The sequence below is a fragment of the Otolemur garnettii genome, unplaced genomic scaffold, assembly GCF_000181295.1.
Source record: "Otolemur garnettii isolate 467f Iridium unplaced genomic scaffold, OtoGar3 scaffold00030, whole genome shotgun sequence".
In the NCBI taxonomy this organism is placed as follows: domain Eukaryota; kingdom Metazoa; phylum Chordata; class Mammalia; order Primates; family Galagidae; genus Otolemur; species Otolemur garnettii.
This window is the reverse complement of record NW_003852425.1, coordinates 7,093,857-7,109,788: the sequence shown is the minus strand read 5'-3', so window position 1 is coordinate 7,109,788 and position 15,932 is coordinate 7,093,857. Positions and strand designations below refer to the sequence as shown.

At 44.0% G+C, this 15,932-nt stretch overlaps 1 protein-coding gene across 1 annotated transcript in view; it reads left to right on the top strand.

The window, feature by feature from the left end:
- Positions 1–11,921: 11,921 nt before the first annotated feature.
- DCP2 (decapping mRNA 2) overlaps positions 11,922–15,932 on the top strand; it is a 49,025-nt gene continuing 45,014 nt past the window's right edge. Inside the window, exon 1 of the mRNA XM_003788913.2 lies at positions 11,922–12,159. Within this exon, the coding sequence (XP_003788961.1) occupies positions 12,107–12,159 (53 nt within the window). The 5' untranslated portion in view covers positions 11,922–12,106. The remainder of the gene's footprint in view (positions 12,160–15,932) is intronic.

Here is a 15,932-nt window from a genome sequence, read left to right as displayed (position 1 = left end):
GAAGGCACGTGAAAGCCATGAAATGGTCTTCCTTTGGAATGTACCTCAAGTACTTGACACCCAGACAGAAAATGTTGGTTAGAAAGGGCAAAATGAAGGGTCTTTGTGGTGACGAGTATGTTCTGGGTTTTACTGTGTAGATGTCAACATCCTGCTGTGATTTTGTGCTGTGTTGCCACAGGGGGAAACTGGGTAAAGGATACACCAGGTCTCTCTTCTTACAACTAGATGTGAATCTACAATTTTCTCAAAATAGAAAGTTTAATTTATTAGAAGTCAACAACATTTTATTATATGTAAACTATATCTCCAAAAAGGTGGTTTTTTTTTTTTTTGAGAGGTATAGTAGCACATGCTTGTAGTCCCAGCTACTCGGGAGGCTGAGGCAGGAGGATCGCTTGAGTCCTGGAGTTTGAGGTTGCTGTGAGCTATGATGAACCCACTGCATTCTAGCTGGGGAGACCTTGTGTCAAAGCAAACAAAAAAAGTTTTCTTAAGAAGTCAATTGCACCTGTAATGCTAGCACTCTGGGTGGCCGAGGCGGGTGGATTGCTTGAGATGATGGGTTCGAGACCAGCCTGAGCAAGAGTAAGACCCCATCTCTACTAAAATAGAAAAATCTGAGGCAAGAGGATTGCAGGAGCCCAAGAGTTGGAGGTTGCTGTGAGCTATGATGACGCCATGGCATTCTATCCAGGACAACAGCTTGATGTTCTGTCTCAAAAAAAAAAAAAAAAAAAAAAAAAGGCAATTGCATTTTGAAGTTTTGCATCTCATGATGACATTTTGGCATGTAGTTTCAATTATTCTTATCAATTTTTTTTGTCCTAAATACTAAAGAAACATGAAGAGGAAAATTCAGTTGAATTCTTGGTAAGAAGATCTAAATTTAAAAATATTTACCATTAACATTTGTACATAAGAAAAGAGTGTAATAATAAAAGTCCATGAACTCATCACCCAACTTGAATAATTATAATTACCATATTTTTGCCTTATGTTATAATTACCATATTTTTGCCCTATAATTTTTAACCCAGTGGATTATTTTAAGGCAAATCCCAGACATCCTATTATTTTACCCATAAATTAGGATTATTTTTAAACTGGGTTATCCTATACAAGATGAACAAAGGAGATAAATCTCAATAATATCAACTTGATAAAACTAGCAATTTTCAAACATAAAAATCTGTATGCCACTGATTTCTGGAAACAGGGAAGTGAGGAAATGGGTAGACAGAGAGAATAGTTACAAAGCAAGAATAAAGAGAAAGTGTGACCGGCAGAGTGATGCCCTCCAAGGATGTCCTTGTCCTAATCCCTGGAATCTCTGAATATAATATGTTCATAGCAAAGGGGAATTAAGGTTGCAGGTGGAATTAAGGTTGCTAATCAGGTGATTTTTAAAACAGGGCGATTATCCTGGATTATTCAGGTGGGCTCAGTGTAATCACAAAGGTCCTTAAAAGTGGAAGAGGAAGAGGGAGTGAGTCAGAATAAGACGGAGCGGTGAAAGAAGGTCGGGGTGATGCCATGTGAGAAGAGCCTTGCCTTTGCTGGCTTGAACACTGGAAGAAGGGGAGCATGGACCCAGGAACAGGGGCCTCTGAAAGCCAGAAAAGGCAAGACACGGATTCTCCCCTAGCGCGCAGCTGTAGACAGCTTGATTTTAGCCCAGGGAGCTCTGTGTGGAGCGTCTCACCAGCGGAACTATAAGATAATAAGATAATAAGTTTGTATTAGTTAAGCCACGAAGTCGGTGGTCATTTGTTATAAAAGCAATAGAAAACTAATATCCAGGATGCCATCAGATCACTATTTACAGTGCGGTGACAACACAGAGGCCGCTGTGAGAGGTTTCATTGTGTGGGGAAGGGTTTCTTCAGAAAGCTGGATTATTAACCAGAAAATGTAATTTCCCTAACTCCGAAGAAATGGATTCCAATGTATGGCAAAAGCTTCAGCTTTAAAGTCCTGCTCTCTCGCATATTAAAAAAACGTGACTCAGCAGTACGACGTAAAAATTTAAGAATGGAAAAAAGGAAGGGACCCCCTCTGCTGGTAGCAGATAGAACAGACCTGGTTTCCGGGTCTGTTCTGGGTCCAGTGGGGCGGATGCAGGTAGGTGGGGCCTCTGTCTGGAGTGGGTTGCACCGACTGTGGCCCTGCGAGCCATGCCGTGCAGTTTCGGAGCCACAGACTTGGCAGGGAGTGATTGGAAAAGTACCTCTTTGTATTTCTTTGGATTGGTTTGTTCCATGTTGCTTTTCTTTCTTTCTTTTTTTTTTTTTTTAAAGAATTCAATGTAAGAGGTGCTCTAAGACAAACCCTTTTTCTCAAGAAGCTTACAAGATCAATAAAGAAAAGAAAACAAACCGGCCTCTAGGATGCTTACTCAATAACAAAATGCATTCAAAAATTCAGCGTAATAGGCTGGGCGCCGTCGCTCTCGCCTGTAATCGGAGCAGTCTGGGAAGCCAAGAGGGGAGGATCCCTTGGGCTCAGGAGTTGGAGATGGAGACGGAGACGGAGAACAGCCTGAGCGAGAGCAAGACCTCATCTCTACTGACAATAGAAAAACCAGTCCGGCATTGTGGCGCAACCCTGTAGTCCCAGCTACTCAAGAGGCAAGAGGATCTCTTGAGCCCAAGAGTTTGAGAGTGCTGTGAGCTATGTTGCAATGGCACCCTACCCAAGGTGACTGACTGAGACTCTGTCTGAAAACAAACAAACAAAAATTCAACCTAATAATGAGCGTGTGTTTGCAATTTAGTTTCTGAAATTTGAGTCAATTGGTGACAGGCAATTAATAAGCACAATTTTAAGAACTTTTTAGAGATTGTGTTTCTGATTTTACAAATTAAGACATCATTTCCTTAAAAAATCCTAACATAATTTTATTTTCTTGATTTGTCCCTCATGCCAAATAAGGTTTATTTACGACTAGCTTACAGCTTTTCTGTTCGTGTCCGACAGCTCTACATGTCCCCTCTCCACTGCCTTCTCCCATTCTGAGCAAAAAGACACCAGTACAAGGAGATCAGATGTGACAAGGGGAGCAGGAAGGGAGGGAGGGCCGAAGGAAAGGGGAGAGTTAGAGTTGTTTTATGTACAATACGTATATTTAAACATAATGTCTACTTACCATGGATTTATATATTGTATTATATGTGTTTATTATATACTCGTATATATTGTATATACTTTATACAATGTATTACATGTATTTATTATGTTATATACAGTAATATATGTAGTATATATATTATATACTATAATATATACTATAATTATATAGTATAATTGTATTACACGTATTATACTTATATTTATTATTATTACATGTACATTGTATTTATTACTTATTACATATATATGTATATAATAAATACATGTAATACAATGTATTATATATAGATTTATATATTTCTATTATGTGTATATATACATCAAGAAAGAGAACAAATGACTTCTGTATTACTTAGGACTCTGATGAAAGTGACAAAATCCCATCTGAGCTACTAACAGAGTGAATTCATCTTTTCCAGTAGATTTCTAAGCAGAGATTCACTCTTTCTTCTTTAAGACATTTGTTCACTCTTGCTCATCTTAAGATTTTGCATCTCATCACCTCTTCCCCCAATGCCCTCAGTGCGGGTTTGGTGACAACACATTAACCTGCCCATTCTCAAATTAACAAATGTTTACAGACTGCGTATCACATGAAGGGGACACGTTAACCACCCGGGAATCAGTGGATAAGATAGAAAAGACCCCCGTTTTCTTGTAACAGATAGTATCATGGGGAGAGGGAAAAATTGATTTAGAAAGTTTGAAATTGAGGAAGCACAGTATGAAGGAAACCATAAACGTGTGATAGATAATAATGGCAGAGATTATTTAGATAGAGTGGTCAGGAAGGGCCTTTTCGGAGAGACATTTATACTGTTCATAAAGGATGAAAAGGAGAGAATCATGGCGGGGGAAGTCCAGGCGGAAGGAATGGCATCTGGAAAGACCTTGGCCTGTCGGGTAACTGCAAGGGGGCTGACGTGGCCAGAGTGCAGCCTGGACTTCGGAGGCCTGGACACCGAGGATGGGACGCGGATGACGCCGGAGCCCAGCGCAGCGCTGCCCCGGGCGGGTCTCTTACGCAAACAGGATTTTACAGCAGGGTCATGAGGATTTTTTAAGCAGGAGAGTGATGCGATCAATTTTATGGGGTTCTTGCTTTGTTTTGTTCTTTAGACAGTCTCCCTTTGTCACCCTGGGTACAGTGCTGTGGCATCATAGCTCACAGCACCCCAACTCCTGTGCTCAAGCGATCCTCTCGCCTCAGCCTCCCGAGTAGCTGGGACTACAGGCGCCCGCCCGCCACAACGCCCAGCTCATATTTCTATTTTTAGTAGAGATGGGTCACGCCCTTGCTCAGGTTGGTCTCCAACTCCTGGGCTCAAGCAACCCCGCCCCCAATCCGCCTCGGCCTCCCGGGGTGCTGGGATTACAGGCGTGACCACCTCAACGGGCCCCAGTTTACGTATCCGGTAGTCTCACTGGCTGCTCTGCGGAGGGTGGATTAAAATGGGGCGAGAGCAGAAGACAGAGACTGGTTAGGACCCACTGACGCAGTGTGAGGAGGAGCGCAGGCTGGGACTAAGGTGGGGAACGCCGAGCGGGACCGTGTTGCTTCCTCCGCTGGCGCTGTCACTCCTCTGTCTCTTTATCGGCGGGTTTGGGCAGCGACCTCTCTTAGGTCCCTCTGTCGAGGCCTCCCGTGGGGGAAGGGGGGGAAGGAGACCGTGATGACACTGTCCTCCGTGCTGCCTCAGTACTCAGTACTTTTCCACTTCCAGCCTTCGCCTCTTGCCCTCCCCTCCCCACGTCAGATCCACAGAGCAGCTGGAGCTTTGTGTCCAGGGATCCCTTAACAGTGAGACAATCCTGCAACCCCGCACATTTGTCCTGAGCCACCTGCTATTGACTGATTGATTTAGTGTCTTACTCTGTCTCCCTAGCTACAGTGCAGTGGCATCACTATAGTTCACTGTGACCTCTAACTCTTGGGCTCCAGCAATCCTCCTGCCTCAGCCTCCCCAGTTTAGCTGGGACTACAGGTGCCCGCCACCACTTTCTGCTAATCTTTCTGTTTTTTAGTAGAGAAGGGGTCTTGGTCTTGCTCAGTCTAGTCCCAAACTCCTGATCTTAAATTATCCTCCGTTCTTGGCCTCCCAGAATACCAGGATTACAGGTTCCAGTGACTGCACCACCCCACCCTATCTTCTACTCCCCCACCCCTGCCCCCTGACTCTTGACCCTTGCTCAGTTCCATGGAGGAAATGGAACTCTTGCTTATATCATTGCAGCAAGTGACTAAAGGCCACTCTTTCATTTTTTGCTTGTTGCTCTAATTGGCTACTTTGATACCTGACACTTCTGCGCGCTCTCTCTCTCTCCCCACGAGGCTGAGCTCCTGTTCTAGATCCACTTCTCTACTGGTCTTTCAGCCTTGCCCTATTCCACATATTAGCTTCAAACTCAAAATAACAGTGAGTAGTAGCATGTCACTGAAAAATGGCCAGACAAGTCCCAGACATCAGATCCTGGTCTGATGACATCTAATCAAAGAAGGGAGACTTGTTCATCAAGGTTTGATGCAAGAGTTCTGACACTTATGCTGATAGAACTGTGTACGTATGTACTCATCCAGAGAATGGATTGTGCTTTTTTTGAGACAGAGTCTCACTAAGTCGCCCTGTGTAGAGTGCTGTGGCATGACAGCCACAGCAACCTCAAACTCTTGGGCTTAAGTGATTCTTTTGCCTCAGCCTCCTGAGTAGCTGGGACTACAGGCACCTGCCACAATGCCCAGCTATTTTTTGGTTGTAGTTGTCATTGTTTGGCAGGCCTGGGCTGGATTCAAACCTGCCAGCTCTGGTGTACGTGGCAGGCTCTGAGCCTGGGTTGTGGTTTTTGACTTATCAACCAGATCTGACCCCTGGAGCCAAAAATGTGTCTATCTGCCCCAGAGTCACATATGCTGTATGGGGGAAGGCAAGGGATCCATGTCTCAATCAGGCTTCTGTTAGGAAAGAGTAAGAATGAATTCAGAGCTTGCAGCATAATTTACAGAGTCCGCTACCCTTCATGAAAATACAGAGCTCCTTATTCAAAAGGCAAGAAAAAATGTCATTAAAGACAGTAGATTGTAAAGACTTTCCTTTCTTCCACAGTGTCTTTCTTGACTTAGGGTGTTTTTATTTGCTACTTAATGTCATTCTAAGTAAAGACAAATCCAAAATGTAAATCATTAATTACAATGAATTTTTCCACTGGTCTTTGCATTGCACAATGTTGGTAAGCATTCCACATTGTCTATCAAATCAGCACATTGAACCCACAAATGCATTAATGTACACAGTTACGATTTAATAAAGAATTAAAAAAATACAATATAAGAACCTTTAGCTTGTGCGTTGTATTTCACACTTTATACGTGTGTTATGTATTTCATTGTTACCAGAACAGTGGAAATGCTGCACAAAACGAAGTCAACTGTGTTTTTTGTTACTCCCTGGCATGTGCCTGTTCTGCCTCACTCTCTACCTTCTTGTTAGACTGAAAGGAAGGGGACTATGTGTTGCCCGAATTTTCCTTTTCCTCCTGTGTCATCATTTTCAGCGTAAGCGCTTGGGTAATGTAGAAAAGCAACAGGAAAGGGTCTGATAGGGTTCCTTGGTCCTTTGCGTTTCTTAGACTGTCAGTGTCTGTTTTTTGCATTCAAAGCAAGCTCTGATTCATAGAACTTGGCCTCTTAGAGCTGACAGTGACCCCACTTACAGCTGTAACATGCTTATGTTGTTCTCATTTTGAATCTTGCTGAAATTTCATGTATCATGTGTTCAGTGAGATTCTTTTTTCATAGGACATTTCAAATGCTATAAGCCAATCGGGCAGCAAGGAGCGGGAAGACGGGCATATTTCATGTATCACCTCTGCTCCTGCACATGCTCCTTTGTCCCAACTCCACTTACAAAACACAAGTTCAATAATAAAATTATTATGAATTTCAAGGTGGCTTGGTGCCATAGCTCAGCCGTTAGGGCACTGGCCACATGCACTGGAGCTGGTGGGTTCAAACCCAGCTGGAGCAGGCTAAACAAAAAATAGTAGGGCATTGTGGCAGGTGCCTGTAGTCCCAGCTACTAGGGAGGCTGAGGCAAGAAAATCTCTTGAGCCCAAGAGTTTGAGGTTGCTGTGAGCTGCGATGCCACGGCACTCTACTAAGGACCACATAGTGGGACTCTGTCTAAAAAAAAAAAAGAATTTCAAGGTAGTGATAGGGCATTAAATCAAATGTGAGGTCTTTTTTCTGAATGCAGCAGGGCCCTGTGCAATTGTACAGTTTACACACATACCCATGAATGTGTGAATGCACGCTGGGTAAGGCGAACGAGAGTATCCATTATGGGATACATTTACTGAAATGGGGAAGACTGATTCTGGAGAAGAGCTGGTGTGTAAAAATGTCATGAGGCTTTATGCAGCAGCAGTTTATTTCTTGCTCATGTAGCTTCTGGAGTAAATGCTCTAGGGTAGCTACCCTCTGGGCTGTAAACTCGGGGATCTGTGCTCTCTCTATAGCACGGCTCCTCCATCTGGAGTCTTTTGCTTTCAGTTGGGAAGAGAAGGAAGAGAGAACACAGAAATTATATAGGGCCTTTCAGAGCCATGCTTGGAATCTGGCGGTACATTGCTTTTATCATCATCTTTGGCCAGAACTCAGTTACCTGGTTCCATCGAAATTCAAGGGAGCCTGTGAACTCAGGAAAAGGAAAGAAAAGTGGTCAGCCATCTAGTAAGCCTCTGCCGTAGAGCTCAAAAGGGCCTTTTGTTTCTGTTTTTTGGTAGATGTGACAAAAGCATTTTACCCACATTTATGCTATGGGAGATGATTCAGTAGAAACAGGGAGTAGGGCTGACGGAATGAGTTAGAAACAGAGAGTAATGCTAATGGGCAAGTATGTGTTGCTCAGTAAGTGCTGAGTTGAACCATAAGAACTTTGTAATGATGCAAGAAAACTTTGACAGTCTTAATTTTATTTTATTTTTTTGGCCGGGGCTGGGTTTGAACCCACCACCTCTGGCATATTGGGCCGGCGCCCTACCCTTTTGAGCCTTAGGTGCTGCCCCAACAGTCTTAATTTAACCTCACTCAGTTTACAAAGGAGGCTGATAAGGAAGTTAAACATTTTTTAGGATTTGATGACAGCTTGTTTTGTTGTGAGGATTATTATACTTGAAAAGAATTTTATTCTCTAAAATGCTGTACAGACGTTATTAATTATTCTTACTGTGTCATTCTCCCTAAAGCAGAATTCCTGCCATGAGTATTGGAACTGAATTCTAGTCCTGGCTGCATTACATACTGTCACTTAATTATTTAATCTTTATGAGTCATTTAATCTTTATAAGCCTCATTAGTCTCTACTGGCCTATTTCACATGGTTATAAAGGCTAACTAAGATAGTGTATTTTAAAATTATAAAGGTTGTATCAACCCAGTTACTTAAAAATCAGATCAGTATATAATCTAAGAACCCTAGCATCTCCTGTTCCCTCGACTCTGAAGTCCAATTTATTTACCTTTCTTAAGCCAAAGGTTGCTGAGGCCTGTAAACAGGTGGATGGGAATGAGGCCTTGGATTCTTTGCAAGTCATGGCTCAGAGGACTGCTAGAAGGGGTATTAAATGATGATCAATCCAGCTTCTGAAAATCGGTGTGTGAAGAGGGAGGGGAGAGATGGGGGGTGGGCAGGAAAGTAGCTTGGAAGATGCTTGAGCATTAGACATGTCTGAAACTCTTTTTTTTTTGGCTGGGGCTGGGTTTGAACCCACCACCTCTGGCATATGGAGCCTGCACCCTACTCTTTTGAGCCACAGGCACTACCCCATGTCTGAAACTCTTAATGGGGCAGTTTGGTTTAGCACTGTGTGAGAATTTGGGGACTTGCTGGCTCCTAAAAGCCAAAAAGGAGTTGTATAGCTATGCCTGAAATGGGGGACTATACAAGTAGTCAGAAGACCTCCTCCAGGAGCTTCAGCAGCTGCCTGGTAACCTGCTTGTTCCTGTACCGTCGGCCCAGGGAGTAAGCACCACCTGGCCTTGACCACTGTTACACTGCCATCACGTAGAGCACGCTAAAACCAGACTTGAGCTGCAAGTGGGACAACTGAGGAATCCACTAAGGTGTCCTCAAGTCAGACAAAAACCCTTCATTTGGAAGAGAGAAAATTAATATCCAGCAAAATAGAAGTACTGAAGGGACTTGCCCTGCCCTTTACCGTCCACTCACTCTACCGGCTGGACGTCCACCCACCAGCACCAGCATTTCCTTGCCTGAGGGCTTTTTCAGGCTACCAGAGCTCACCTACCTCAGGCTGGGGTGTAGGTCCTAGAAGCAGCCCTCAACCAGTGACTAAGGATGGAACTTGGTATGTAAATCCCCACCCCTCACACCCTGAGGGGATGTGTTTGACACTGAGACGTGTATTTCACACTGGCCTCCAAAGTTCTCCAGTGGGGTGAAGGGCCCCTTAACTACGAGGCTGACTTCTTTGACAATAAATCTTTATTGCCTTTCTTCCCTTCCTTGACTCACTTCCCAGCTCTTGTACATGTGTTTCCGAGGATCGCCTCTCTCATAGACTACTTGCACTCCAATCCTAGTCTCAGGGCCTGATTCTTAGAAAACATAAACTAAGACCTATACTGTGCCAGAGAGTCTTGAATAAAGCAAATGGAATACACCAGTCTGTGCTTCAGCACTTAACCCTCAGAATACTCCTAGCTGTGCCTAAAGCATTTTTCTCTTTAGGGAATTTGACCAGTAAAAAATAATGATCTACAGAGATGGATGCCATGTGTTTTTAACCAACAACTCAGCCAGATCCTCCAACAATGAAGTTCTCAGGGAACAAGTCCTCCCACAAGCAGACAACTTCCAATCAGCTTTCAGAGCAGTTGACTCCAAGTTCTTAACGTTTTCCTGTGAAGCATGAGTGAACTGTCCAGAACAGGCATCCTCAAACTATGGCCTGCCGGCCACATGCAGCCTGCCTAGGACATTTATCCAGCTGGCCAGGTGTTTTTGCTGCTGCTGCCTGTCCTGCTTAGCAGCCTACTCGTCCTGGGGCCTGCAGTCTGGCCCTCCAACGGTCTGAGGGACAGTGAACTGGTCCACTGTTTAAAAAGTTTGAGGACCCCTGGTCAAGAACCACAGAAAATTTCAAATGTGATAGATGGAGACTGATTTAATAGCAAAAAGCTGGTGAGAGCAGTAAGAGACCCTTCAGGAAGAAGAAAATTTCAAAATCTGTTATTAACATCCTCAGGGGGATAAACTATATCTATAAAGCAAGAACAGTGTGCCATAAGAAATGGACATGTGAAGAAAAAAAAGAACCCCAGAAAAGGAAAAGTGTTGCAGGAAGACAAGGCCCAGTGGAGAGAAAGGGCACCCAAACACCATGTTTGTAAGAGGAAGGGTTTTATTTCAGCCAGCGGAGCTTATGGCATAAGAGAATTTGAAATGGCCAGGCTCCCAGACTGGCTTGGTCTTCCTCTCATCTCCAGTCAAAAAGTTCCATCCCACAGGTACCTTTCTCGTTGGTCAGTTTGAATCAAGCAGGAGATGCTAAGCCAGCCCCCACAGAACTTCAGGATTTCACAGAAGGGGAAATTTCCAGGTCCCAGGAAGTTAAGTCTATAAATTCTGAAGAGCTGAGTCACCGTGGAGATGACCCCGCAGAGAAGACCTGTTCTCTTGGACCTCACCCTTCTTGGGTATCCTCTCTCAAAAGCTCTATACATGGCAGGAAGATAAATTTGAGAAATTCTCCAAGGAGAAAAAGCCCAAGATGGAAAATAGGGGCCTAAAACAGATAGTGATGGGGGTCTTACATCATGCCAATGGAGTCTGGCAGGAGCTGAAAAGATAGTAACCTGTTCAAATCTGAATAAATCAAAACAGGTAGTTGTACAGGCCAAGAATAGAGGCAGAGGCACTGGTTAGGCCGCTCTTGCAGTAGTGTGGAGACATAATGAAAAGCGAAGTAAAGAGAGTGGTATTTAGACATAAATTAAGAGAAAAGACGGGAGATTAAATAGTAAAACAGACTAAACTCCAGATTGAGCAGGCCGTGCATGTACCTTCTTCTGTGTCTGATGTAAAAGAATAGATGGATACAGTTTCTCCAAGGATCCTAAAAATGGCTCGGACTCCATTAAGCAACATGAGGAACAGATGATGATGAAAAGGTGGGAGTTAGTGTGCGTAGGAGGCAGAATGAGGATAACGAGTTCAGGTTCAATTAATATTTTGAGACCTTACAGGTGCCAGATAGAGGGATAAAGCCCTTGCCTTCATACTTGCAACTAGGTGCCTGGGAAGCAGCAGGAAAATGAATACCTTTTTCAGGGGTTTGTAGTGAAAGGGACAATTCTTGGCCTAGACATGGTGGGGGGAGTGAGGGCTGCAGGTTATTTGGTTACAGGAGTCATAAATGTCCGCTTATGTTTAACGGGTCTTCAAGGTCTGTCCCGGGAAGGGCAGTGCCAAATTCCCGGATGTTGGTCTCCTGCTCAGCAGAGAAGACCCGAGCCTTCCAAAGCCAGTGGCGCAAAGCAGTCGTGATACGCATGTGCATACCCACCCAGGCTTCAGCAGCAGCGGCGGGAAGTTGGTTTTCTGAGCCGCTACTGAGCAGCTCGAAGACGGGCTGGAAACGGAGGACCAATAAACAAACGTCTCATTGGTTTAGCGAGCGCATGCTCCCAACCCTTCAGCTTCCCATTGGACTTTTCAAGTAGAGCAGGGGCGTGGCTGCTGGGGTTCCGCCCAACACCTTGGCCCAGTCTCGGGGTCCAGGGTTGAGGGAGCAGGACGGAAGTGAGCGGGTCCCGCCCCTTCCCCTGCTGGTCCTGGTTCGAGTCGCCGCTGCCGCCTGCGCCGCGCGCTCTCCGGCGAGCCGGAGTCCCCGTGCCGTACCTCGGTCCCCGGCCACGCGGAGCCGGGATGCACTGCTCCTGCTGCGGGCTCTCATCATGGAGACCAAACGGGTGGAGATTCCCGGCAGCGTCCTGGACGATCTCTGCAGGTACCGCGCAGCCCCGAGCCCCTGTCGCCGCCTCCTGGTCCTGCGACTCGCCGACCCCCGGGGCCTCCGGGCTCCTCCCCGGCGCACATCCAGGTCCCGGCTCCCCCGGTCGCCCCTTCCCTCCGCCGACACCGCCTCTGCATTTCCGCCGCAGCCTGTTTCTCACGGCCCCCCATCCCTCCCCGCTTGGCACCCGGGATTTCCTCATTTTGTTTAGTTCTCCAACTATTTTGCTTTCCCACGGGCGAAGCTTCGCCAGGGCCCGGGTCCCAGCGTTTCGCCGCCACCCCCTCCCATTGTTTTTTTCTCCTCGGTGACTTTGGCACGCCGCTGACCCTGGCCTCCCTCTGTCGCATCCCGGAGTCTGGAGGAGGACCGGGTATTAGCTTAAGTCTCAGGATCCCGGGCGTCCGGACCTACGCAAGCAGCAGTTTCTAACTTACCCTGTCCCCTGTGTACTCGTGCGTGTCCTTGGCCTTCCCAGTACATACCTGTAAAGAATTACTTGTTTTCATTCCTGGACTTTGTCTTTGGGAGGGAGAGAGGAAAAGTCTAGAGCTGCGGCCAGCCGGCCTGCCTGCCTGCCTGCCTTTTTTCTTTCTTAATTTCTCTCTCTCGCTCCTTTTCTCTTTCTTTCTCTCTCTACTTTTCTTTTCATCTGCTTTAAAGGAAATTCTCAACCGGCGGGGTTTTAACTCGTGGTATATTTATTTTCACAAGAGAAATATTCTGCATCCTTCCTTCCTGATAGCTCTGAGTTTAGGCAGCCACATATACGTACAATGTACTTAAAAGACTTCTTTTCCGGAGATAAAATTTGTGGCGCAGCGATACCCTGAGTTGTCGCCATGTGTACGTGGGCTGTGGAATAATTACATTACAAGTGAGTAAAAGCTGGAAAATAACACCTTTTTCACTTATGCATTTATGTGTATACGTCATGCTGTTTGCAGTTGTGTCGTATTCACGCTATTTTTTTTATAACGGGAAGGAAAGAATATTTGTGCAGTTCTGTGTGCCGGGCATCGGATGCTCCCTTTACATCGTTTTATGTAATCCTCAAAACAGTCCTATTTGGTAGGTGCAATTACTGTATTTCCGTTTTCATCTGAGCAAATATACTTTACACAAAGTCACAGTCATGATAATTCACAGCATCAAGACTTGAAACCAAGGTCTTTTTTTTTTTTTAACCATGCCTATGTTCATCTTCCTACACCAGGAGGATGTCATAGGAAGTGAGGACTACCCTTTTAAACCTCACAAACAGTACGTGAGGAGAAAAGATTGATTTTGCAACTAATAAGAATTAATGCCATTATGCATCATTGGTGATGGTAGAATTATTATTTTCGAAATATGATAGGTTCAAATGAACCACTTTAAAGTTATAAGGTGCTTATGTATTTTTCCCCTTTCTTATCTTTTTGAGACGAGGTCTCACTCTGTGTCCCTGGCTGGAGTGCAGTGGCCTCATCGTAGCTCACTGCAGCCTCAAACGCCTGGACTGGTGGGATTCCTCCCTGCTTCAGCCTCTTGAGTAGCTGTAGCTGGGACTAAGGTGCCCACCGCCAGACCAGGTGGATTTTCTATTTTTGGTAGAGACCGGGGTCTGGCTCTTGTTTAGCCTGGTTTGGAAAAGGCACTTATTTTCTATGGTTCCAAATTTGGTAGAAAAAAAAATTATTATATGTGTGTCTGTGTAGATAAATGACTAGAAGAAAATGAACCAAAAGTAAGATTATGAGATTGTGATCCTCATTTTCATCCATTTCTAAGACTTTTTAAAAGGGCATGCATTTTATAGTTAGTATTTGGAAAGGTGAGTGATAATTATGTGTGGGTTAATAAAGGTTAAGAGTTAATTTAGAGAAAGATGAGGTTGTCTTACACATTTTAAAGGCGGCACCTGAACTAGTCTTCAGGTGGGGTTAATTTGTATAGTATCTAGCATTATGTGATTGAAGGAAGCCCTGTAAGCCATTGTGATTTTATGTGTGGAACTTGCTTATTCACAAAATAATTATGTTGCATTTTTGTAAATGATATGTTAAACTTCTGTGAAGTGTTAAGTAATGATACTTATTTGGTTTTCCAGTGAGTTCTTTTAAGCTATTGTACAAATCTTGTGGAATAGAGTAACTTTTCCTTTACTTTCTTTTTTCTTTCTTGCAGTTACTGTTTGGCTGTGTAAATAAGGAAGTGATACATTTAAAAACCAAGGCTAGCTACAATAATGAAACAAAATAGCCATTTTGGGTGGGGGAAGGATACAGAGTCTCGCTTTGTTGCTCCAGGCTACAGTGCCGTGTTGTCAGGCTGGCTCACGGGAACCTCCTTCCTCAGCCTTCTGAGTAGCTGAGACTACAAGCACTGGCCGCAATACCCAGCTAATTTTTCTGCTTTTAGAAAATAGACACACCCGTTGTTGGGGCTATGGGGGTGTCTTGCTGAGGCTTTTCTCAAACTCTTAAGTTCAAGCAATCTTCCCACTTCAGCCTCCCAGAGTGCCTAACTAACCCTAAATAGCCATATTAAAACTTCAGGTTTTAAAAGTAATGCCATTTTCAAGTTAATATTCATAATATCATTCTTGATTAAAGATATTTTTAATGTTAGCAATTTAAGCTTTTGATCATGGGTTTAAAAAATTATTTTATGTTTAGAATTTCTACAAAAGTAAGTTGCAAAAAGATAATTTTTCTGGACTTTTGCCCTCTTGAGTACCTCTTGATTTATGAATTCAGACTCTTGTTTTTGCTTCCTTATTTCCCCCATTTCTATTACTTATTGTTGATGTACGTAGGAGTTTTTCTTCTTTTCTTTCTTTCTTTCTTTTTTTTTTTTTTTTTTTGAGACATAGTCTCAGTTTGTTGCCCTTGGTGGAGTGCTGTGGTATCACAGCTCATAGCAGCCTCAAACTCTTTGGGCTTATGTGATTCTTCTGCCTCAGCCTCCCAAGTAGCTAGGACTACAGGCGCCTGCCACAACGCTTGGCTGTTTTTTGTTATTCTTGTTGTCATTGTTTAACAGGCCCAGAGCCAAAGTTTTAGCTGCTGAGCTAGAGTTTTTCTTTTTTTCTTATTAGTTACATATTTCTGCTGATCTTGCCTGTCTCAGTCATTGCCATATATTTATAGGTTTTGGAGAATGTAAAACTTGAAGTTGATTTTGATGTGAAACATAGAGCAAGAGACTTAAATTTCCAAAATGTGACTTTGTAGCCATTAGACCACTTATAACCTTAGACTGTGAAGAGGCTTTTTATGTTATGTTTTATTTACTGACACTGTGCAGGCATTAGAAATTCCTAAGGCAATTACCAAGCAGTAAACTGTAGGGAAATATTTGTGTGCTGAAAAAATATGTACGATATAGTGAGTGTAATGCTTAAGTCACTTGGTGCCTTTTATTAAGACTAATTTTGAAATGTGTGTGGATGGGTGTATACGTGCTGCACACACAGAAAAAGTCAGAAGGTACTCCAAACCGTAATACTGGTTACTTTCTGAATTGAGTGTAATGAGAGGAGAGGAAGGGAAAATTTGTGTCTTAAAATGTTCTAGAGCACAAAAATTGTTTTATAGTTTAAGACTGTATGTATAACAAAAGTAAATCAGCATTTTATGGTGCTGTTTACCTTTGGTGTATCAGGATTTTGGACATTAAAAAATCTAATAGGCTCGGCGCCTGTGGCTCAAGTGGCTAAGGCGCCAGCCACATACACCTAAGGTGGCGGGTTTGAATCCCCAGCCCGGGCCCACCAAACAACA